The 26,508-nt window shown below is 43.7% G+C and overlaps 1 protein-coding gene across 1 annotated transcript; it reads right to left on the bottom strand.

The window, feature by feature from the left end:
* Positions 1–100: 100 nt before the first annotated feature.
* Positions 101–26,508, bottom strand: lamb3 (laminin subunit beta 3). The gene is made up of 21 exons (XM_080790585.1): positions 26,422–26,508; positions 25,541–25,583; positions 24,934–25,094; positions 19,903–20,017; positions 19,604–19,677; positions 18,859–19,053; positions 16,944–17,007; positions 15,600–15,775; positions 14,832–14,952; positions 14,342–14,578; positions 13,625–13,902; positions 13,195–13,295; positions 11,892–12,055; positions 10,591–10,799; positions 9,033–9,239; positions 8,575–8,719; positions 8,215–8,425; positions 4,544–4,685; positions 2,050–2,226; positions 1,461–1,623; positions 101–407 (listed from the first exon to the last, which is right to left on the bottom strand). The coding sequence occupies exons 2-21, from the start codon at positions 25,566–25,568 to the stop codon at positions 271–273; spliced, it is 3,105 nt and encodes a 1,034-aa protein (XP_080646711.1). The 5' UTR covers positions 25,569–25,583; positions 26,422–26,508; the 3' UTR covers positions 101–270.

Here is a 26,508-nt window from a genome sequence, read left to right as displayed (position 1 = left end):
CTTGTAAACAAGTGTAATGCTTAATTGGGTCATCCACTCACAGTTAACAGTCTTTGTATTGAGTCTGCAAAGTGTTAATAAATATTTCAATCAATCAATCAATCAATCAAAGGATCAGAGTGTACTGCATGGAACCAAATGGACCTGTTCTCTTTATCTCTGTTATCTTTTTTTTTAAAGTAGTTGTATTGACAAATAAAACATTGATAGTAGATCTTAACTACATGCAGTCAGCAGATGGACCTTAGCTCAGATGGCAGAGAGGAGATCTTAACTACATGTAGCCAGCAGATGGGCCTTAGCTCTGATAGCTGACAGTAAGCCCTGCAGCTTTGTGTCCAGACCCTGGAGTGTCTCAGACTTGTGAAGCACTTGATCCTGCAGCCTCTGGAGAGACTCTGCCTTCCCTGGAAGCACACAAGGAACAAAACAATGTATGAAGAAACAAATAGATTGACCGTTATGTAGCAGAGTGGCTCACAACTGACGTAGAAATCTATTATCTCCCCCAAGCGAGAGATAATTCTTAGTGGTTAACAGAGAGGATATTATGCAGACTGCATATGGGTGGAACACCCTAACAAATGTCATTAAGACATGTTAATCCCTTGACTCCTTCAAAACCGCTCTCAAAGGGCACCTAGGGACGGCTGCAATTCGAAACGGGCCCCTGTAAAATCTGAATCTCCCACCCACCTGTTTTCCCCATCATACCCCCACCCCCCTTTCCCCCTTTTTACATCCTTTTAGTTGATTTCCTGTTTTTGGCTATATGTATATAATGTCTCTAAATGTAACGTCTCTAAATGTTATAATGAATTGAAAACGGTGGACCCTCTTGTAAACAAGTGTAATGCTGTATGGTGTCATTCACAGTTAATAGTTTTTGTATTGAGTTGTGCTTGAAATGTATCCATCCATCCATCCATCCATCCATCCATCCATCCATCCATCCATCCATCCATCCATCCATCCATCCATCGTCTTTATGTATGTATGTATGTTTAGGGCACCAACAAGGACAAAGCAGCACTGGTGAGCTTCATATTTCAACGCGTCGCAGTGTGACGCTTGTAGATCTGCTATTTTTGATATGACAAAATATGCAATGTGGCCCTCTGGAGTGAGTGTCGAACTATAGTGGCCCTCTGGAGTGAGTTTGGAACTATAGTGGCCCTCTGGAGTGAGTGTGCAACTATAGTGGTCCTCTGGAGTGAATGTGGAACTAGTGGCCCTCTGGAGTGAGTGTGGAACTAGAGTGGCCCTCTGGAGTGAGTGTGGAACTATCGTGGCCCTCTGGAGTGAGTGTGGAACTAGAGTGGACCTCTGGAGTGAGTGTGGAACTTGAGTGGCCCTCTCCAGCTTCAAAGTTCACCCACCCCTGCCCTTAGACTGTGGTGCGTCCGCGCACCAGAAATTGGTGAACGCGCCACAGTTTGTGAACCCCTGCGGTGACTAACCTGCCAGAGAGTCCATCATGAGTCCAGAGTCTTGGCTCAGACGTGCAGCGGCGTCCCGCAGCCTCTCTAGACGCTCCCCCGGCGTGCTGGCGACGTCGCCGCGCCCGCTGTCGGCGTCGGCGGCCTTGACCTTCACCAGCCGATCCTTCAAGGTCAGCAATTCCTGGAAGCACGCGCGGCGAACATGCACGTTATTATAGGCACACGTGTTAAAAACGCAAGCAGGCACGCATGCACACACACACACACACACACATGCACGCACGCGCGCACACACACACACACACACACACACACACACACACACACACTAGGCCTGACCTCCATTAGTCGAAGAGTCGACTAATTGATCAAATCGTTTGAACATAATAAAAAATAAAAAAGGATATACTGCATGTCATGATTTATTGGGAGAAACAAATCAGTTATGTTAAATCAGACATTAACTCATTAACTATGTAAATCCTTATTGGGGACAGCCCTAACACACACGCACGAACACGCGCACACCCACGCACACACTGCACACGCACGCACACACGCACACAAGCACAGACGCATACACACACACACACACACACACACACACCTGAGCGGCAGCATCAGCCTCAACCTTGGCCTTCCCGGCGTCACCAGATGCATGCTGGGAGAGCTGGTCTCCAGCCAATAGCAGAGATCGGAGCCGAGTCAGCCGAGGTTTCATCCTCCCTGTCAACTCTGACAGCTGCTCTATAGCAACCTCTGCTGGAGACAGCTGAGCCGTAGCCTGGAGAGGAGAGGAGAGGAGAGGAGAGGAGAGGAGAGGAGAGGAGAGGAGAGGAGAGGAGAGGAGAGAGCTTTTCATTGATCGATCGATGATCGACCGACTGACCGACTGACCGACTGACTGACTGACTGAGAAAAACACAAGAACACTTGGGCTTGTTTGTTTGTGGTCCTTTTGAGGAGGGGGTGGGGGTATGATACATTATACAAAGCAAGGACAAAAAACTAAATACACAAAACAACAAAAAGTTAAAACTGAACAAAACAATCTAAAAATCTTACTCTATAACAAGTACAAGTTACAATGTAGGCATTTAGCAGACACTCTTAATCCAGAGTGATTTACAGTAAGCAAGAACATCACAGTCATCACATGGTAATTCATCAAATACATAGAAATAGTCATCAAGAATCATAAGCAAGCTAAGAATCTTATCATCAGTCTAACAGTAGAATATATAAACATAGAAATAGTCATCTAGGATAAACCAATAACCTGTCTAATTCATGCATGCACGCATGCATGCACGCACGCACACACACACGCAAAGTGTCAAGACTCTGAATCCCAAATGCAGGTTGGTGCCTCGCATGGTTTCCTCCGGCATCGGTGTGTGAATGGGTGAATGTAATGCTAATACACAATCTCAGATAATCTGGGATATCACATGAGCAGAGCCATACCGCCATACTAAATTAATTTGGTCTTAAACTGTTATTCGTCTATAGTACTCAAATGGTTAATGGTCAATCTGGGCTCAAGAGTACAAACAAAACAAAACAAAAATCTAAATTATTTCCCGGAACCCTCCACCTCCACCAACCTAGTCCCCATATATGCGGGACATGGGGAGAGCAACGGACTTGAATTCATGCTTCCTTCATGCCTGAGTGTCCAAGTTGCTCTTTTACACCTCACAGGGGGGAGTTTCCCTGGTTGGACGCGCATGCAGGAAGGAACACGTTATTCCAACCAGTTCCTTTTCCCTCCATCAGGCGCCCCGGCTGGCCAAGGGGAGGCAGTTTAGAGACCATGATCACTGCATGTTTTTGTGAGGTATACCTACCCTAAGGGGCACAGGGAGAACATGCAAACTCCACACATAAAGGCCCTTTTGCCAACCCTGCCTCGGGTAAGGGCACTAATGACGCGGAGGAGGAAACACGCCGCCAGCACCCACAGTGTCCCGAGCGGGAAATTAATACTCATTCTGATTGGTCAATAACACTGTTTATGAATGCTTCATTCTGATTGGTCAATACCAGCTGTTTGACTGCTTCATTCTGATTGGTCAATACCAGCTGTTTGACTGCTTCATTCTAATTGGTCAATACCCCCTTAGATAGCACTTTCATTTTATGTAGACAGCACTATAATTGCATTGTATGTAGTCATAGCACTTCATAGTACATAGTATATATGTATAGTTTATATGTACAGTTTCATTATATCAATATTCCACTGTTACGTTCTTAACTTACGCATGTTTCATGATAAATGCTTTTTATTATGTGATGTATTCCCATGCTTTTTTGTTCTTGCTTAATGTAAATCGCTCTGGATTAAGAGTGTCTGCTAAATGCCTAAATTGTAAATTGTAAATTGTAAATTGTACCATGGAGCTCATCATACGCCGTATGACTTTAGGAACAAAATGAGAACTATCGCATGCCGTCGACAAACATTCAAAGGGGGTGTATCTGATACGCAGGAGCAGGGGCTAAGAGCGGCAAGAAAGTGGACTTCAATACTTTTTCGTAATTCATGGTAATGTTACTGATGTGAAGGAATGTGTGCCTATTGTCTTTCCTGATAATGGATGGCCGCAAGCCATAGTTTTGAGGCAATTCACACAGCAACTTAAGAACAGACCTGCCAATGAATTCTAATGAAGTGTGCTAGGGCTCATTAGTAGGCTATTCAAACTGCATGTCTACAACAAGGCTATATAGATTCAAGGTAACATTTGTCAAGATTGAGTCTACTGCCGAGTTCTTGCATTGAAGATGAGACCAGGACTCCAGCTCCAGTCCAAAGTGGTTGAATTACAGGGTGTTTATTAGAAACAGTAGAAAATCTGTACAATAAATAAGGTCGCTGAAGCCCTAGCCTCAGCACTCTTACAGGCTTATGCAAAGGCTAAACTTAAGTAACTTAGATAGCGTTTTATGCAGACATAGCAAAGTTTTCATAGTTTCATTATATTCCACTGTCAGGTTCTTAGCTTATGATTCATGATGACTATCTGTTTTTGCTTTTGTAAATCGCTCTGGATTAAGAGCGTCTGCTTTTGACGTTAATTAAAGTTGCAACTCACCTTAACCAGGGAGTGGTTAAGCTTGTCTATGATGTCCATGGTGCTGTGCACTTTGTCCTCCAGGCCAGAGAGGGCGCCCTCTGCTGAGCTGAAGCTCTCCAGCAGGCCGTCCACGTCGGCCGTCACTCCCACAGCCGCGTCCCTATTGGTCAATAATATCAGCTGTTAATGCTTCATTCTGATTGGCCAATACCACCGTTTATGAATGTTTCATTCTGATTGGTCAATACCAGCTGTTTATGAATGCTCATTCTTTTTTTATAATAATCTTTATCCCACGATTTTGTAACCCATTTTTCACCCCTGTGTCAATTATCTAATGTTACCCTGAGCTCTACACACCCTCCACCAACCTAGTCCCCATATATGGGCGACATATGGGAGAGCAACGGACTTGAATTCATGCTTCCTTCATGCCTGAGGGCTGTATTTTGTGTGTCTTAAGTACCAGGTCTTATTCCCTAACTTGAGTAAACTAAAGACCTGGAGGCGTGATCAATGCAATTTGGCTATTCTGAGTGTCCAAATTGCATTGACCACGCCTCCAGGTCTTTAGTTTACTCAAGTTAGGGAATTATACCTGGTACTTAAGACACGCAAAATACAGCCCTGAGTGTCCAAGTTGCTCCTTTACACCTGACAGGGGGGAGTTTCCCTGGTTGGATGTAGCGCATGCAGGAAGGAACACGTTATTCCAACCAGTTCCTTTCCCCTCCATCAGGCGCCCCGGCTGGCCAAGAGGAGGCAGTTTAGAGACCTGCATGTTTTTGTGAGGTATACCTACCCTAAGGGGCACGGATGCAAACTCCACACAGAAAGGGAAATGAATGCTCATTCTGATTGGTCAATACCAGTTGTTTGACTGCTTCATTCTGATTGGTCAATACCAGCTGTTTGACTGCTTTATTCTGATTGGTCAATACCAGCTGTTTATGAATGCTTCATTCTCATTGGTCACTACAGCTCACCACCGCGCATGTGGCTATTTCTGGGTCTCCTCACACCGAGCGTTTAAGAAAATGTTGGACCAAAAACACCAGTTCCTGTGTTGTGTTACACTGAAATCGGTGACCTATATGAATACATTTGGGTTTCGACGGAAGCAACAGCTGTAGAGGGGTTCAACAAACCACATGCAATCCAGATTCGGCTCAAACAAGGCATATCTATAAGGGACACGACACTGACAGGAGCACAGGACAAAGTCCATGCTGTGTGATACGGCACTCGTGGAGGCGGGGCATACTTGACAATAGGCATGCCACGGTATGATATTTTACAGTACGGTACGGTGCCGGTATTGATAATCTATACCTCGGAATTCCACGGTATTTATAAAAAAAATAAAAAAGCCCCCCCCCCACCTATGTCTAGAGACTACCCCCACCTCCTTATAAGCCCTTCTTTGTTCCCCAACCTGCAGGCCTACATATCTTATTTTTTAATTTTTACCTTTATGATAATTTGAATTTAGTTATTTGTCATGATTATGAATTGATTGAAAGTCCTTGCTGTCTTGTTTCCATTCGGTCCTGGGCCAGGGCCGAATGGAACAAGACAGCAAGGACTTTTTTCAGTGATCCCTTTGTAATGTGTTTGACTGTACCCTATACTGATTACATTTCTGCCAATAAAGTATTCAATCAATGAATCAATAGATATTCCCCACTGTATTTCACTGTACTATGGCTCCCCCTAATGGCCGTTTTAATGGCGTACCCTGTACGCTGTAGCAGAGGTAGTGCAATCTGCATGCTCACAATTGTCACTGTGTGCCTCCGTGTTGACACTAGTTCACTCTTATAGTACATATGGAAATATGGAATATACAATTGGATCTGGGTGTCTTTCAGCAACACTAACTCAAAGGTAGGACGCAACTTTTCAATCTACTGCAGCTGTGTGGTGAAAATAAATGTTTTGCCTTAGCATGCGCCGCCCACCGACGCTGTATTAAAATACCGTATGCTCGGAAATCTCACGGTATCAACACCGTGGCTGTTCCTGTCGCGGTATTACCGAAATTCGGTAAACCGCGACATGCCTACTTGACAAACGGTAGCCGTTTTGTTAGCGATGTGTTGTGTGCCTGCAGGCGGCCTGAGGCCTACCAGGCCGGCCTGAGGCCTACCAGGCCGGCCTGACCGGTCAATAAGATAATGCTGACAATTAACTAGCTTTAAGCCTGTTGTATAGGCAACTGACCGCAGACACCCTGCCATTCCCTCTTTTTATTTCTATATCATTACTCACATGTAGAGATTTGCAGAGCTCTTGCTTGCTAGAAATATAAATCAAAATTGGTCAGCATTGGAGGCAACTCATAATAAATTAAACTGTAAACACACTTCTCCACCATAGCAGCACAGCCAGGATATACACCTTTTAGGTGTTTTTAGGTGTTTATGTTGTCCATTACAAGTCTGAACGTATCTCAGTTGTACTGTGAGGTAAACACTAGTTATTTCAGCTGTGTTACCTTTTCTTCTTGTTTTGGTTTTTAGTACAAACGTGTCTATGCTCTGTGAAGCCTCCTTTTGATCACCTCCTCCGTGTGTCACTGAGAAACGACTCTAATTACAAATGTCACAGAAGACTCTTTCAATATGCCTTGCACTGCATGGCGTCTTCACCCACGGATAAATAGTTTCCCTGTGCTTGTTGTAACTGCACTTCATTTTCTTCCCCTTTCTCCTCCATGTTTTAGCTAAGACGCTAAATCGTTGTACTGTGTTTCGTGCGTTGTTTTGTTTAGTTTTGTTTTCAATAAGACTAAACTATCCGCTGCCGCACCGCATTGATTTGATTTCCCCCTCTCTGCCCGGCTGTTTGATTGACAGCCAATCCCACCTACCTACACACACACACACACACACACACACACACACACACACACAGTCACGGCCAGCCCCCCGGCCCTGTCATAACAGCCTCTGCAGCTCCGCTGCTCTCCCACACTGACCACAGACAGACCCACAGATAAAGCGCACATTTGAAAACTGGAGCCTGTCTATCATAATGCGGGACAACGTCTCAATCTGCGGGACGCATGAAAAGTCATTGAAATGCGGGACAATCCCGCACAAATCGGGACATCTGGTCACCCTAACTGCACTTTGGGACACTATAGTGTTTTCATATAGGCCGCTAAATCTTTTGCCGACATGAGACATCACATCAACTCTATATATTGAATTAATTAATCCAAACGTAGGCTATATGGACTGCAAAATTAAACAAAGATTTGGTGATTCATATGTTGTGCGTAATGTGGAGCCCCTTTCCAAAATAATAGACACGCCATTAACATTTTGGCTAAGGTGGAGATTCAGCAAAATTAAGACGCATAGAGTTATATTAGCCACATTTTCCTATGATAATAATAATAGCTTGAATTTATATAGCGCCTTTCATGAACCCAAGGACGCTTTACAAAATGTACCAACAATCAAAAACTATATGCCATAAGCCTGAGAGAATATGAAGGAAGGAATATATTCAATGATTTGCGCCACATTTCCACATGACGCGCTACGAGCTTGTAGATCCGCTATTTCCCAACAGTTAAAGTTGAAACAATAATGGCTAAAGTGGTTATAAAAGCCTAAAAGGTGACACAGAGATGCGTTTCGGGTCGTTAATGGCTTATATAATAAGTGGGTCAGCCATACCTGGCGTCCCGGGCCTCTTGCAGAAGTCTTCGGGCGGTGAGCAGCTGTGGCTCCGCCTCTCGCAGCACGGCCCCGCCCGCCGGGAGGGCGGTGGCCGCCAGGCGCCTCAGCTCGTCCAGCTTCCTCCTGAGGTCGGCCACACCCAGAGGAAGTCTGGTCCCCAGGACCAGCTCGCTGACCTCTGTGACGCTCTGCAGGCTGGACGATGGGTCTGAGGAGATGAGATGAAATGAGGAGATGAGATTGGTTCGTAGATATGGTATGTAAATGAGACATGATTTGATTGGTTCTTTACCTCACATTAACATGATATTGACAAGGCATTTAGATGATAGAGATGATTTGATTGGTTCTTCTTACCTGACAGGAAGTCCTTCAGGTCTTTGATGACATCACGAGTCTCTTTCAAATCCACTTCCAGGTCGTCCCTTGCCAACTTAATGTGATTGGCCAGCTTCTCCGTGGATCGCCTCACCTGATTGGACGTTCCCTGTGTTTCCTTGAGCTGGGGAGATCAAAGCCACAACTTTACTTTCATATTGTTGTTGTTGTTGTTATTATGTTACGCTTAACCTTTTCTCTGCTATCTATGATTATAATCAAAGCCCTAGGCTACGTACAAGTTCGTAGACAACCGTATACTCCATATATGAAAGCGGCGACCGCCAGTGTTTACCTCTCCGGTTGCTATCATTTGCTATCGCGTGACACGCTCTATGGCCACCTCCACCTCCAAAAAAAATATATAGTAATAATAATAATAATACTATATAGTATAGTATAGTATAGTAGATTTATTTGTTTATAATAAACAGTACCTTCTCCATAGCATGTGCGATCTTCCGGCTCAACCTCTCCAGTCGGTCCTTGACCTCCTGGGCATGCTCTAGGCTCCGCCTCCCCAGAGGCAGTGCCCCGACGCAGCCGCCCTCCCCGCCGCCACCACAGGGTGGCGCTGAAGGACACACCTCTCCGCCTTCACACTGCAGCGGGGTGCACGGAGTCGCCCGCTTACTGCCGCACACCTGATGGGGTGACCAGCGTCACATGATACGAGGGGTTAAAAAAAACAAAGGGCCTTTGACAGGAAAATTACACGTTGTCCTCCATTTGCTCACTTTTTTCGTCTCGGGATCAATGTTGTTTTCATCGACTAAAACTAAGACGAAAAATGTTTGTCGTTTTTCCACTGACGAAAACTAAATGGAAACTAAATAAAAACTAAGCTATGATGACTAAAACTAAGACAATTTCGTCAACAAATAAAAACTAGACTAAAATGTTAGGAAGGGACTAGTGGACAAGAGATCCAGTATAAATAATTTTACAATTGGTTGCATGCTGAAAATAGCCGATCTACAAGCTCACAACGCGTCGAGCTGTGGCGCGTTGTGAGCTTGTTGATCAGCTATTTTCAGCAAGTGTAAAAACAGTCATTACGACGGCATCAAGGCCCACCGAAAAATACATTTTAGTCGACTAAATTAACTGTAGATTTAGTTGACTAAAACTACACTAACACAAATACATTCCAGCTGACTAAAATGTGACCAAAAACTATGCAGGGATTATTTCGCCACTGTCACAGATTTTGTCCTACAGATTTCGTTGGAACGTCAAGAAGGCACATGCACGAGAACGTCTTCAGTGATAGTATACGTCAGGACATAGATATTAAAAAAATAAAATAATAAATAGATGCTTCATTGGCCGCTGCAGTTCATTTAGTGTCCAGTAGTAAGTATATCGAAACAGCACATTATCGTATTATCAGCAATGCAAATAATTGGTAATGAATCGTTTTGCAATGTTAAAAATCAATTAAATCAATTAGTATGTGTGCATTGTATTTAGCAATTTTAACAGGAAAAAAGAACAAGATGGGTTTAATTACTTTTTTCCAATACACATAGCTACAATTGGTCAATCGAAATATGTGTGCATTCTCTGTGTTCATGTCAAGGCGTGGGTTTGTCCATATGAGTTCACTGTGAGATTACTTTCACACATATTGAATGTATTTGCTAAATAGTTACTGTAACGATTTCAAATCATTGAATCGTATCGTATCGCCATAATGAACCAATTATCCATGTATCGTATCGTCAACAATTTATTAGGAAGAAAACCAGGACTATCCGTGAAGTGTTTGTTTACGTACTAAAAGAGTGACTTTGAGAGCTGGTTCAGCATACAATGTAAGTCATTGAGGAGCATATGTTGAATTATCAATTTCTAATCACTGGAGCATTTTTTTTTCTTGTCCACATCATTACTTAATGGTGTAACTGATTACTAACTGATTACTTAATTTACAATAAGTCAAATGACAACTAAATAACGGCGTGAAATGGGTTGAAAACCACTGGTATATACCTGCTTAGCAGCGGGGCTGAGGTCGGGCCTGGCCAGCAGGTGGCGCCGAAGCTTCTCCAGGTCCTCAGTGTTGTTGCTGTGAGGCAGCAGACCAGCGGTGGTCTGGTCTCTGGCGGTCCGCGACTCGCTCAGGGTCTTCTCGCTGGCCTCCACGCCACCGACTGCGTTCCTGGACGCAGCCACGGCCTTCTGAATGTCTGCCAACGCTCCTGGAAGAAGAACAAAATAAAGTGGAAACGGAGCTACATTTCCTAACCGTCTGTCTACTGTACCAAGATATCAGAGACACATGCTGTCCACTGTACCAAGACATCAGATACACATGCTGTCCACTGTACCAAGACATCAGAGACACATGCTGTCCACTGTACCAAGACATCAGATACACATGCTGTCCACTGTACCAAGACATCAGAGACACATGCTGTCCACTCCACTGTACCAAAACATCAGAGACACATGCTGTCCACTGTACCAAGGCATCAGAGACACCTACTTCACACAGATTACAATCACCCACAGAGATTTTGAAAACGTGACTAATGATAAAAAACATATCTGCTAGGCGAAGCACAATTCGTGAGCTGCTGTGATTGGAGAATGATATCAAATGGAACACAACCACCCTAAAGACTAATCATTCCTAATCATCTGCATCGATTGATCTAATCTACATTTTGTTTTGATTGTATTGTTCCACTTTTTGTTTTGGCAATGTAAACATGTTTTCTCATGCCAATACAACCCTTTGAATTGAAACATGGAATTGAAGAAGAGGAGATGGGCTCCGTCTTCAACACATTGACCACCACGGACGTGGATCCACGTCATCTGGTGTCTTCGTGGACAACGCTAAGAGGGCACTCTTCGCCCACCTATGAATGATGTTATGACTTCCAGAGAAAAATACACCCGGAAATCACATGAATTGAAATTGAAAAAGAAAAGCACGCTCGTTCACACCGTAACGCTAAAGGATTTATAATTAAAAACATCAGATTGCGTTTTTGGTGAAAACAAGCCATATTCAACTGACCATAACTAAAGAACGGAAGCTCACGCTTACAATGTTGTTGTTTTTTAATAATAATAATAAGAAGAAGAATAGTGCATCTATGCAATGTTTTTTTTTGTTCTTTATTATTATTATTATTATTATTTACATAATGGAGTCTGGAGTCTCGGTGTGGAATTTCCTCGAAGGGGCGGATAGAAAAATGCCTCTGGTGATAAACCTGCCCTACATTTGCATAATGGTTCCTGATTGGATCCTCACTACTTGGGAGGGACCTCTCTCTGACCTGTATTGGTGGATGAGGTGGCGTTCCTGATGGCGTCCCTCTGGGTGTTAAATGTCCGGACCAGGCTCTCCAGCAGAGCCTGCAGGCCTTTCAGCTCCCGGTCCAGATCCGCTACATGGTGCAGAGGTAGCACCACGTCACTGTCCATTTGATCCACTCGCTCTCTGGACAAGACACAGAGAGAGAGAGAGAGAGAGAGAGGAGAGAGAGAGAGAGAGAGAGAGAGAGAGAGAGAGAGAGAGAGAGAGAGAGAGAGAGAGAGAGAGAGAGAGATGCAACAGACACCCAAGGAGGTCAATTAGTATGCTATTTGGCCCTAAACCGAGAATACATGGTGGCAAATTACTGTTACTGATCCAAGGCTGAGGAAGATGTTTACACACTCAGTGCTCAGTGACCACAGACAGACAGACAGTGTCAAGTGGAGACATGAGAGCTACACTTCCTGTTACAATGTGACAAATATAAAGAGAGAGAGAGAGAAAGAGAGATATACTGAGCTTTACCTTGGTGCAGTACCGCTATTCAACCACTAGGTGGTCAGCAGGTTACAACCACTAGAGTTGTGTTGTTCCATTAAGGTTTCTCAAAGTGGGTGCACTCATAGATAGTTATCTATAATAGAGACGCCACTGGATTTCTCCTCCCATCCACTGGCATTGAGTTGCTCACCCAGCGTATGAGGCCATTTCACCCCTTCTTCCGGCAATGGAACATTCTGGGATGCATTTTTCCCAAACACATGACCGAGTACCGTGTGTGCGTGCACTGCGAGCGATTCACAAACGAGCGCTGCCGTTGTTGTTGTGTATTGGCTCGGCCGCCCCGGCGTGTTCATGTGATTGGCCCAAATGCCGCTTCAGTGTTTCCTTAGCCCAAGGAGTGTTTTTGTCACATGCTACATAAAGCATAATGAAAACTTGAACATATTGCCTTATATAGGTGGTTAATGGTATAGTCACAGGGGATCCGATGGAGCATTAGCGCCTGCTCCCGTGCTTAGGGTTTGAGGTGGGTTGTCGTTTTTTGGACCAATGGTCGAACTAAAGTAATGCACCCATAGTCACATATATAAAAAATTAAATAAAAAACAACTCAATAACGACAGCCAGTCAGCATGTAGATTCATGAATGTATGCATATAGACAATATTTTAGGCTAAATTTATAATAATAATACCAAATTTCCAACTTTAAACAAAATAAGCCTGTTGACAACAATCCAAGGATGCCTCGATGAAAATAACGTTTTAGAGAACGACTGCGGCCCAGATGAGACGGAGCCTGGCTGATCCTGAACTCACCTCAGATGAGCGAGAACTCTGCTGATCTTCCTCATGGACTCAGGAGAAGAGGAGAGGAGAGAAACGGAGTCTTGCAGCAGCCTCACACGCACCTCCAGGGTCTGTGTGTGGAGCGCAAGGCTGTTATAGTTAACGGAAACTATAGCGAACAAACGGAAACTAAAAAAAACTCAAATAAGAAATTGTTAACTGAAATAAATACAAACTAATAATAATTAAAAAAATATATATAACTAACTGAAACTGTATTGTGTGTTTACAACGATCTGAAATGATTAGACAATATGCTTAGTTTAATGTGTCTATAAACTTAATCTGGAACTGAATTTATGAATTTATAATGCTAGACATAAACCTCCCTTATATTCCTCTAGGGGGGGGCAATCTATACAAACTAAAACTAAAACAAAAAATCCCAAAGCATTGTAACCTGTATACGGAGTCCCAGGTCTCCCCCCGTAGGGGAGGGGGGCAGGCGCCCCCCACGCTCCCCCAGGGTCTCCAGACTCTGGGTCAGGTTGTGGACGTAGGCGTCGAGCGCGGCGAAGCAGGAAGGACAGGCGTCGTCGCAGCGGGGGAAGTGGCCGCAGCGCCCCCTCTGGCAGGTGTCGCAGCGCGCGCCTGCCACTCCCGGGCGACATAGACACGCCCCCGTGGTCCGGTCACAGCCCTGAGGGGAGGCGGAGCCCGCCGGGTGGCACTGACACGCTGCCAAAGGTTTCGAGTCGAAGTCAACAATTGATCTCCATATTTAATATATATATATTTTTTTTCAGAATGGTGGACATACAGTTCATACATAGCACACATCATTTTCTTTTCTTTTCTTCATTTCATTTTTTTTTTTCTAAGCTTGTCGGGCCCTACTCCTGGATCCCATTCGCATATTTAGGTGCACATGCGTTGTGGACTGATGGTCATCTGTCTACCTGCACAGTGCATACATTCATGTTGTCCTTAGATATATACATTCACAGACACATATTCATATAAATATAGACATATATGCACATATGGAAAAGAAGGTTTCACTGACTGTCAATTCCGTTTGTGCAGTTCTCTTTGCAAACTGAATTGACACATGGTCAGTGGACTGAAAGATGGCCAGTGGACTGACAGATGGTCAGTGGACTGACACATGACTTACGCAGACATCCGTAGCGATGGTCTCCGTAGGTGTTGTCCGGACAGACGGACTCAGGGGTGCAGGCGTCGGGCCGGTCCGTGGCGCTGTGGGGGTTGCGCCGGTACCCTGGGGCGCAGCGCTCGCAGCGGACCCCCGCCGTGTTGTGGTCACACCCCTCACACACCCCGCCGCTGCCCGTGGCCCGGTACAGAGCCGCGTCGAAGCGGCAGCGCGCGGCGTGGGAGTTGCACTCGCAACCTGGCGAGAGGATCGAGAGACGCGGTTAGCAGGTTTAGAATGTAACATGTGTGCACGCACGCACATGCACGCACGCACGCACGCAAGGTTATACAAATTGTGTAGTTTGTGCGTTTGGGGTTGATGTGTTTGGGTAGAAATAGTTCTGAAACTTTTAATTTGTGTGTGTGTGTGTGTGTGTGTGTGCTTGTGCTTGTGCGTGTGCGTTTGTGTGTGTGTGTGTGTGTGTGTGTGTGTGTGTGTGTGTGCTTACGTTTGCATGTGTGTGTGTTGTGTCCCTCGGCTGCTCTCCACGGAAGGTCGTTGTAGAGGTCAGCGCAGCGCTCACAGTTCACACCCGCTGTGTTGTGTTCACATGCACACTGAGAGTGCACCTACACACACACACGCACACGCACATGCACACGCACACACACACACACCCCCCCCCCCCCCCACACACACACACACACACACACACACACACACACACACCCCACCCCACACAAATTTAAATTATTTTATTTGGTCCACACTTTAAAAGGAAAATGCATACAAGGACACAAACATTATGGGTGCAGTTACTGTATGTTAGAATCACAAGCCTATGACACATGTTTGGAATCATGATACAGCAAGAATGTCACTCAGCAGCGTCTCTGGTAGCCATATTCGTTCACACTACAGCACACACACACACACACACACACACACACACGCGCACACACACACACACACACACACACACACACACACACACACACCGTCAACAAATACAAACTAGACTATAATGTTATGGATGGACTAGTGGAGAAGCGATCCAGTAGAACTAAGACTATAGCGGAGAAGAGATCCAGAAGATTGAGTATAACTAAAAAACATGTAATTTAATGATTTATTGTGTGCTTGTAGATCAGCTGTTTTCAGAATGAAATATGCACGCACGCACGCACGCACGCACGCACGCACGCACATACGCACACACACACACACACACACACACACACACACACACACACACATACGTTTCCATTGGCATTACCTGTGTGATGGCAGAGGGGTGGGGCAGGCATCGATGGGCGTGCCCGTGGCACAGACAGCTGCCTGTGACTCTCATCTCTCTCACAGCGTAGAACTTGGAGAGGGCGCGGCCCGCCAGCTTGGGCACCGCCCCTAGCTCCATAAGCCACACCCTCAGCCCTGTGATCCCGCCCACCTCTGTGGAGCCATGTCAATCAATCATCATACCCAGTGGTGGAAAGTAACAAAGTCAATTTTACTCAAGTAACTTGAGTAAGTAAATAAGTTTTTTTTTATTGTGAAATGTTATATAATGGAGTATTTCCAATTTTCAGTACTCTTACTTCTACTCCGCTACATCTCAGATCCAAATATTGTAAATGTGTTACTAGTTACTTTGTTGATTTTGGTCATTACAAAACATATACTACTTAATTTTGGCCATTTGACTACGCTTCAATTTGGTTCCTTTTGTACACTCTCGGAGTTAAGGGGGCTGCAAATATAAAACATTAATTTTGAGGATCACTAGTAATAGTGGGGTCCTAATATGGCATATGTGGCATATATGGTTTACGTCATACATATTCTGAAGAAAACTTGGAGACTGACACTCATTACTTGGATCTTATGATCAAAATAAGAACATTATAATGACGTTAAAATTGAAAAATAAAAACATTTGCCAAGATCAAGTCTTGTACAAGTCTTGCACCGACATTTGTCAGACATATTGATGATACCTGGTCGCGACGGCTTGTGAGCTAATAGATCGGCGACGTTCAAAAGATTTGTATACATTTGAAAACCTGAAACAAGACATTCTCTATAATGAGTACTTTTAGCGCTTGAAGTACATTTTGAGGCCAATATGATTGTAGCCTACTTTTACTCAAGTAGATTACATTTTGAATTCCGGAATTTTACTGGTAAGGCTACAGAGTATTTCTATATTGCGGTATTGATTTGACTTTTACATCCAATGTCCACCATGTAAATGGTGCATTTATATAGCACATTTTATCCAAAGCACTGTACATGTATTAGGAGCAGTTTGGGGGTCAGTGTCTTGCTCAAGCACACTTTGATACTGTCTGGGGCAGCCCGGTATCAAACCAGGAACCTTGCGGTTCATCCGGTCACTACCATGACACTATACCATGTCAATCATCTAGCAGATGAAGTTTGCTATTGTAATACTTGTAATGTAATGTAAACATGTAATAAATACTTAATTTAATTCCAATACTTACAATACATAATTTAATTCCAATACTTACAATACATCATTTAATTATAATACTTACAATGCATCATTTATTATAATGCTTATAATACATCGTTGAAGTGGAAAATGGTGACCAACCTTGGATCTTCTGTCCCTTGGGACTGTTTACATTAGAATACTGCTGGAGTGGACTGAACTGGACCTGATGGCAAGAGAGAGAGAGAGACTCGTCAAACATAATCTCTTGTGTTGTTTTAAAAATCTGACTTGTGTGAAGTGAGGGGTGCTCTTATCATCATGCATCCATCAGCCAATTAGATCATCACATTCAGTGCACGCAGGCAGGTACGCACGCACGCATGCACGCGCACACACACACACACACACACACACACACACACACACACACACACACACACACACACAAAGCTGTACAGGCAATCCATGCAAAAACAATGTTGTTCCTGTAGGGTCCACTAGGGGGCAGTGGTTCCCTAAAGTTTTCAGCCAGTGACTCAAAACTGAAATTATTCTCCCAGGACCCAAACCAGTGAAAATTAGCATGGGCAGCATTCCATTCCGGGTTTATGATCCGGTCGGGAGCGATGGTAACTTTTGTCATGTTGTAGTCAATGATTTGTAGTCATCTGGCAGGAAACCACAAGACAGTATCAGTACTATGAATGGCGGAATTCTCATTCCGCTTTGTGGTTTCCAGCCTGATGACTACAAAACAAGTCTACAACATGACGTAAATTACCATCCATACCATTTTGGAACACAGACCAGGCTTTCCTCCGAGTTGGAAAGCCTGGTGACACGAGGTTAAGTGAAAATAGCCGATCTACAAGCGAAATTTGTTCTAATACTTATGGAATTTCTTAGATTTTTCTTTCCTTTCTTCATGACATTACTGGGGGAAAAAAAGGTTAGATTTTCGGGGATTTTTTTTCCTTTGTAAAATCAAGGCTAATTTTACTCTGAGATTGTACAAATGGAACCAAACAGACCCGTTTGGTTCCATCTGTACACTCCCACAAGGGTCCATTTGGTTCCAAACTCTCATGTAGCTGGGGACCCCCTGGAACCACTGATGTATGAAACACATACAGCAAATGAAAAAAATACGGACCCATGAAATAATGTGTTTGCGAAAGGCGTGCACTTATGACATTATGACCAATATCCAATTATGTGCAGGGTCATATCTGCCTATATACTGTACAGATTCTGCCTATATACAGATTCTGATTCCAATATTATGGACCACAATGGAAACAAGCCTAGGCCCGACTCGCCCGAGGGCCTAGGCTTGTTTAAGTATTAAATCAATCAATAAATATACTGAACCCTACTGAATGAGTACACAAATTTAACGTAGACAAATGTAAAGTTTACATCATATTTGATTTGGCCTTTGTTCGAGACTAGACACACTAGACACTTTTGATGTACATTGAACTCATTTAATTTTGACATTTTTCATTTTATAATGTATTTTGCTGGTGAAAACGGATTAAAATAATCTGGATTATTTTGAGACCGATCCGATACCAATATGGCATTCCTATGGCCGATTCCGATTATGCTACCGATTCTACAGTGCATCCCTAGTTTGTGACTCTCAAATGGGTGCTGGTCATTTGAGTGGAAGTTGCTCAGTGGCATTTTGAAGCACCGGGATATCATCATCATACTATAATTCAGCCAATGTCTGTCTGTCTGTGTGTGTGTCTGTGTGTGTGTGTGTGTGTGTGTGTGTGTGTCTGTGTGTGTGTCTGTCTGAATGTCAGAAACAGCGCGTTATCTCATCATTGCCTCCGGGCTAGGTCCGGGCTTACGCACGTGACGTCATGAACGTCCGTCCACGTCTACCTCCATTAAAGTGCTGCAATTCCACATTTCGCCAGTAGGTAGTGGCACTTTGGCAGCTTCAACGTTGGATAGCCTTACTGGGGGCTCGGTGCTGACCCACTGTTTGGGAAACAGTGTTCGGGACAGTGTTCTCACCGTGTAGTCCCTGTATGCTCCACTAGGGGGGCAGAGTCCTTACCGTGTGGTCCCTGTAGGGGCCGTGGGGTCCACTAGGGGGCAGTGTTCTGCAGTAGGTCTGGTCCAGGGCTGTGGGCGGGGCTGTGGGGACGCCAGGGAAGGAGGAGCTGCAGTGGGTTGCCAGGTAGAGGGCGGGTTGCCAGGTTGTGCCGTTATCCACCGTTCTCTCTATGGCCAGAGCGTCGGGACGTGGACCCTGTGGAGACAACATGACGTGAGGGGAGTACATTTCTTTTTTTGTAGAGCCTGAGTTTCGATGGCCTCTGATGGGACACCTGTGTTAGCCGGCGGGCTACTACTAGTAGGGTGGGGTTATTATAACCTCACACAAACTATGCCTAAACCAAACCCTAACCTCACAAAAACTATGCCTCAACCTAACCCTAACCTCACAAAAACTATGCCTAAACCTAACCCTAACCTCACAAAAACTATGCCTAAACCTAACCCTGACCTTAGTAAAACTATGCCTAAACCTAACCCTGACCTTAGTAAAACTAAGCCTAAACTTGCCCTAGCCTCGACCTCCTACAGCCGTATGCCTAGGCTCAATTTATGTAATTTAAATAGCACTTTATGTAAGACATATAATAGCACTCTATAGTGTATAGTTTCCTAAGATAGATATTCCACAGCGCCATTTTCGGCATTATACATAGCAATATCTCTGCACCAATTCCGTCCTCAAATTTTGAGGACATTCCTAAAATGATTAGTTAGAGATTAGATTATATCGATTATCAAACCTTAAAGCTCAGCATCAGGGTGTCCAACTGGAACAGGTCGTGGAGATCCAACTGGATACTGACTGGATTTATATCTAAATTATATTAAACAATGTTAGATCCAACAGGACACTGACTGGATTTATATTTAAATGACACCAAGCAATGTTTAATAAAATCAAAATATATGTTTACTGTGGGTTAGCAGGTCACATATTACAGACAGACAGACAGACAGACAGACAGACAGACAGACAGACAGACAGACAGACAGACAGACAGACAGACAGACAGACAGACAGACCGACCGACCGACCCACCCTTTTGGGACTGCCACCATCGGTCGTGTCCAGCGCTGGTCAGAACATCCTGGATGGTGTGGGCCACCCGTCCAGCCGGGTGCCTGGAGTCACATGGACAACACTTCATCTTCCACTGGAGGAGGGAGGGAGAGAGAGAGAGAGAGAGAGAGAGAGAGAGAGAGAGAGAGAGAGAGAGAGAGATTTTAACATTTCATCTTGTATGTAGGGGAAAACACTATATCTAATTTTTTATCCCATGATTTGTGTAACCCTTTGCTGTAATCCTGGGCGCTACTCATCCCCTGCCGACCTGAGGAGAGCCCCGGACTGAGCTTCCTTCAATTAATGATTGTTTTATATTGGGAGGATATTGGGAGGATGCATGGCCCCTTGAGATGCAAGCATCTCGTTTTAGAGGGTGTCCTATACAAATACAACATTACTATACAGTGCAAGTACACAATACAAAAACACAATGCACACAGTGCAACATTACATACAGTACAAATACACATACAGATACAGTTAGCTTGCTCACCGTCTCCCACCCACACCCTCGGCCCGAGTTGAGGGTGTTTAGTTAGACATACTGACAGTCAGACAGACCAGGAGTCAGACACCATCCCCAAACTGTACCTCACAGGAAGCCACGGGTGATGTCTAACCAACCTATGCACCCCCAGTATAGAGACCAGGATTACTGCATGTTTTTCGTTAGGGCACCTACTAGGGGTGTAATGATATAGTAACTGCATCGAAAAACCGAGGTAAGAATCGAGGTATATCTAAATCAAAACAGCATTGACAGTGTATCGAATAATTACTGTAATGATTTCAAATCATTGGATCGTATCATATCGTATCGCCATAATGAACCAATATCGTCCATGTATCGTATCGTCAACCATGTATCGTGATACGTATCATATCGCTGTTAAGATGTATCGTTACACCCCTCGTACCTACCCTAGAAGACAAGGGGAGAACATGCAAACTCCACGCAGAAACGCTCTTTGTGAGGGTACCTATACCCTAGGGCCACGGTTCCCAAAGTGGGTCTGCCTAGGCCAGGGTATGGGAGCTGAGGATTCAGAACAGCGCTTCTCAAAAACATTTGAACATAAGGGTGCCCTGGCTGGCAGCGTGCCATGTTGGTGACAGATCACAGGGTGCCCTGGCTGGCAGCGTGCCATGTTGGTGACAGATCACAGGGTGCCATGTTGTGAAAACATGAAGGTGTGCGATCAATGACCTCTCTCTCTCTGTCATCACCCCTTTAATGTTCAATATGAGACAGAGAGAGAGAGAGAGAGAGTGTGTGTGTGTGTGTGTGTGTGTGTGTGTGTGTGTGAGTGTGTGTGTGTGTGTGTGTGTGTGTGTGTGTGTGTGTTTGTGTTGCGGGGGGGGGGACGACTATGCAGAACTATATGCATTGTGTGATTTCTTTGCTGCGCAAGCCCCTCCTATGGACAGCTGTGTGTGTCTGTGTGTACCACGGAACGTGATGATTTGACTGAGCACGGAGCGTGTATGATGATACGACCACCCCTCACTTCACACGAGTGTGAATGACCCATTGATGGCACTTTTTAAAGTTTTTTGTCCTTCTACCTCTGGGAGCAATTAATCTGAAGACCTCCCTTCTGGCTCAGAAGCATCATGGGCCCAGTGGTAGACCCTCAACCACCCCGAGAGCAGGAACGGGGAGATCAAAAGCTATAGCTGCTATGGCCAGATGGGGCTACAAAACCGTGTCCCAGCCATCTGCAAAGGTGGAGAAGAGGACCATACGATGCAAGCACTGCCTTGTCTGCCCTATACCCAAACCATGCAGCTTAATAAACAGAAAATACATTTTCTGACAATCAGGAGAGAATAGACATTCATCAGCTTTTTTTTTTTTTATAGTATTCCAGTTCCAATTGTGTCTCCATATTCTCCATATTACCATATACTCCATATTTTGCCTCCATATTCTATAAGCTCTATATTCTTATAGTATCAGAATATAGAGCTTTTATAACTCTTATTTTAACCAAAGAAAACCATGTTAAAGCGTATACCTTTAATTACAAAGCCTCTTACAATGAGGTTGATGTTATGGTGTCATTTTGCCTACAAACTATTTATACATTTGGCCGTGGTGGCAACGACCCAGAGGTTACAGATGGCAGATTGACTGTCTTTTTCTCTTCTTTTTTTTGTAAATGCGTGCACACAGGCACGCACACACACACACACACACACACACACACACACACACACACACACACACACACACACACACACACACACACACACACACACACACACACACACACACACACACACACTCATATACTTGACACAAACACCCTTTCTCTGTTTCATGTGTAAATGTTTTTGATTCAGACCAGTCGACAGGAGTGAAGGTTGTCGCCTGGGTCTTGTTTTGTTGTTATTATAAAGCAGTGAAGGTTGTCAGCTCATGGGTTTTGTTTTGTTGTTATTCTAAAGCAGTGCTTCCCAGAGGTTTCTGCTCGTGACCCAAGAGAGAGAGAGAGAGAGAGATCAGAAATGAGACGTTTGCTTTGCCTGCGATCCAAACTACAACATTTTACAATTTACAATTTAGGCATTTAGCAGACGCTCTTAATCCAGAGCGACTGCAAGAACAAAAAACATTGCAATACCTACATAAAATAGTAGTTATAATGAATCATACGTAAGCTAAGAAGGTGGAATATCTATGAAACTATGCATATATGCTGCATAGTGCACCATGGTATGGGGAAGGGCAAGTCCTATGGCAAGTGCTAGGGCAAGTGCTATGTGCCAAGATGGAATCTGAAGAGGTGGGTTTTCAGACTACGGCATAAGATTGGGAGTGAGTCTGCAATTCTGACTGTAATGGGAAGTGCATTCCAAAGTTTTGGAGCCAAAAGGGAGAAAGGTTTTGTGGAGTGTTGTCCCAGCATTTTAGTGACGGTACTTCCAGCTTCCCTGTGTTGGCTGACCTGAGCGTGCGGGAGGGTTTGTAGGGTTTGATCAGACGTGCAAGTTATGGGGGTGCGGGTGCCATACCTTTGGTTGCATTGAATGCTAGCATCAGAGTTTTGTATTCTGTGCGAGTAGCGACCGGGAGCCAATGGAGGAGGGGCGAGACATCTGAGAATTTTGGCTGGTTGAAGACCAAGCGAGCTGCGGCATTTTGGATCAATGAATTCAAATATCTTTAGAGCTCTTTTCTTACTTCCACTTCTGCTAAGCAGCAAGCTATAATATGCTTGGATGATTTCTATGTATATTATGATACATTTGCGTGACTGTAAAGACAAAACTGAAGTGTGGAGGGTCTCTCCTCTTTATATTTTACTCATGGTCAGAGCTTCCGTTGCTCCAGACTGTATGACGGAAGCATTCATATTTTACTCATGATCAGAGCTTCCGTTGCTCCAGACTGTATGACGGAAGCATTCATATTTTACTCATGATCAGAACTTCCGTTGCTCCAGACTGTATGACGGAAGCAACAGACGGAAGCATTTGAAATTTGTGAGAGGCAACAGTCTGGCAAAGTGAGACTATGGGCCACCCTGCTACACTTGCGTGCGTGTCACATCATGTCTGGGTGAAAGCTGATCGGAATCCACACCTGGCCACACCCCTCACCTCTCTGATCCCTGAGGCCATGTCTGCACTCAAAGCGCCATGGTTACCATGGTTACACAACCGCAACCAAAACACGTAGAATATACTAAGTGGTGAAGTACTCACCAGTACTTTACTCAAGCCATTTAGGACTGAGACCGTTTTCTGAAAAACCTGTTTCTATGTTAGTGGTGCTCATACTTTTTCATGTCAAGGACCCCCCCCCCCCCCCCCCCCCCCAAAAAAGCAAAGATTTGAGTTAAAAATGTTCGCTCTGAAATAATTTATATTCAAAATTTACACAACATTTAAAATAGTAGTAATTTACAAACTCGTGTGAGCATGTACAATGGCAATTTTCCAATGGCCCAAATGTACTGCAGGGCTGAAGTGGGTAATGTTTTATAATAATAATCTAAATCTTCAAAGTAACTAGTAACTCAAGTTTTCAAAGAATTGCTGTGGAGTAAAAGTACAATAATTTGCCTCTGAGATGTAGTGGAGTAGTGCTCCACAAGTACTGAAAAGTTGTGAAAACTGGAAACACCCTGCTTTATCGTTTCTGACGTGTATGATTAAAGTCCATTTTTTTGATACTCTAGAACACACAACTTGCAAAATGGCAAATAAACCTTTAGTGCCAAAGCGGTGAAAAAAAAGAAAGAAACCTTTGCCCTTGAAGGTCAATCACTCTTAATATCACTCTATAAATGTTGTTTTTTATCTACCAATGCCTGAATGCCAAATAAAAGGTTTAACCACTTACAGTACACTTCTGATATTACCGTTAAGATGTCATATACTGTTGCAACATTCAAAACTAGGCATTAATAAAAAAAACTGCAGAATAACAAGTCAATATCACTCACGGTATATCCATGATATATCGATTGTGATACCGTTGCCTTCTTGCAATACTGACATTGTGCATGCTATACCTCGATAATGATACGATAACGATATATTGTGCAGCCCAATATTATGACGAAAAATGTCCGTCGACTAACCTTTTGCACTGACGAAAGAAAAACTAAAGTAAAACTATATGACAACTAAGCTATGAGGACTAAAACTATAAATATATTGACAATTTCGTCAACAAATAAAAACTAGACTAAAATGTCCAGAATAATAAGTCATTTTACACTTGGTTGTATGACGAAAATAGCAGATCTGCTATTTTCACAGCAAGTGTAAAATCAGCCATTATGATGGCATCGAGACCTGCCAAATACATTTTAGTCGACTGCATCTACAGTTGATTTGTAAAAGCGCATGATATTTAGACGACTAAAACTAGACTAACACTATAACACTCCAGGTGGCTAAAATGTGACTAAAACGAAATGAAAACTATGACTAAAACTAAGATGTAAAATGTGTTGTCAAAATCAACACGTGCGTGCGCGCGCCCCTCACCTGTTGGTACGGCGTGCAGAACACCTCGGCTCCCGTCAGGCCGCAGGTGGACGAGGCTCGGAGGTCGTGACCTCTCCCCAGCATCAGGTCTCCAGAGGGGGGGTAGCAGGCCCCCGCAGAGCAGGGGTCATCAGAGGTCACAGGGGTCACAGCAGCCACGGCTGCATGGGGAGGTCACCCCAAAAAAAATTAGATTCTATACAGATTCTCTGGGCCAAAAAAATGGCAAATTAAAGCGAAACAGCAATAATAAATTAATATTATTGTTATTTTGATACTACATGAAGCAACATAATACTATAATACGTGATTAAAATCATGTTTTAAGTGAACATGCACTGCATGAATCAATTCAGTGTGGGATTTTTTTATAGATCTGCTCTGGAGAGCATTAAATGAAACCAAATGGACCCTTATTATTTAACTCTTGAGAGCGTAAAATGAAACCGAATGGACCCTCAGGGGCCCATTTAGGCTCTACATTATGAATCCCCTTCATCCATCCATCCATCCATACATCCATCCATCCACCCTCTACGCAGTGTAGACACTTTAACACAGGACAGAAGAAGGGATGCAAGAAAATGTATAAACATACAAAACGTACCTGCTATGACGAATAATAATATCCTCATGTTCTTTAAATGTTTCTACAAATCAGAGCAGAAAACATAACAGTTATCACTGAATGAATGACAGTAAATTATCACTTGAAAATGAGATGCTGCATCTCAAGGGGCTGTCCCTTCAATAAAAATCTGAAATCTAAATGAATAATAATGACAGTTATATCAATGAATAGCTAATGATTGATTGATTGATTGAAGTATGTATAAACAGTATGCAGGTTGCAAAATAGTTACATTTCAAGCACAAATCAATGCAAACACTGTTAACTGTGGACAAACACCAAGAAGCATTACACTTGTTCACAGTAGGGTCCACCATTTTCAATTCATCAGAGCATTTAGAGACACACAAATATACACTTCTATGTAACAAAAAGCACGGAATCGTCATAAAAGGAGGTAAAAAGGGAAAAAAATATATATACAGTGAGGGGAAAACGGCATGGTGGGGGGGGACCTGGGGCCAGTTTCGAATTGCAGACGTCCGTAGGTGCCCTTTGAGAGCTGTTTGTCACTAGATGAATAATGACAGTTATGTCACTAAATGAATAATGACAGTTGTCAGGACTCACACTCAAAGGCATCAAAAGTAGCAGATCTACAAGCTACTTTTGATGCTTTTGAGTGTGAGTGACGCTGTAGTGTGATCAAGCAGGACGTTAATTTACGGGGAATCGGGGATATATATATATATATATATATATATATATATACATATATATATATACAGTGTGTGTGTGTATATATATATATATATATATATATAGAGAGAGAGAGAGAGAGAGAGAGAGAGAGATAGAGAGAGAGAGAGAGAGAGAGAGAGAGAGAGAGAGAGTAGATTAGATGATATAGGACTGACCTGTAAGTGAACGTTAATCCAGTCTTCAGTTAATAGATTAGAAGCTTCAGTACCATGGCTGCTCTTTTATAAACACTGATCACCCGG

Source organism: Protomyctophum bolini (genome assembly GCF_963924005.1).
Source record: "Protomyctophum bolini genome assembly, chromosome: 19".
In the NCBI taxonomy this organism is placed as follows: Eukaryota; Metazoa; Chordata; class Actinopteri; order Myctophiformes; family Myctophidae; genus Protomyctophum; species Protomyctophum bolini.
Note: the sequence above shows the minus strand (reverse complement) of the source record. Positions and strands in the feature narration are given on the sequence as shown.

Bases quoted from the DNA above. Each gene is read 5' to 3' on its own strand.
- lamb3 (XM_080790585.1), bottom strand. From the start codon at position 25,568: ATGAGGATATTATTATTCGTCATAGCAG. The intron at 17,008-18,858 runs GTAAGGACTCTG...TCTTGCCATCAG, and splicing joins GCCCCTACAGGGACCACACG to GTCCAGTTCAGTCCACTCCA. The intron at 12,056-13,194 runs GTGAGTTCAGGA...TGTCTTGTCCAG, and splicing joins AGAGTTCTCGCTCATCTGAG to AGAGCGAGTGGATCAAATGG.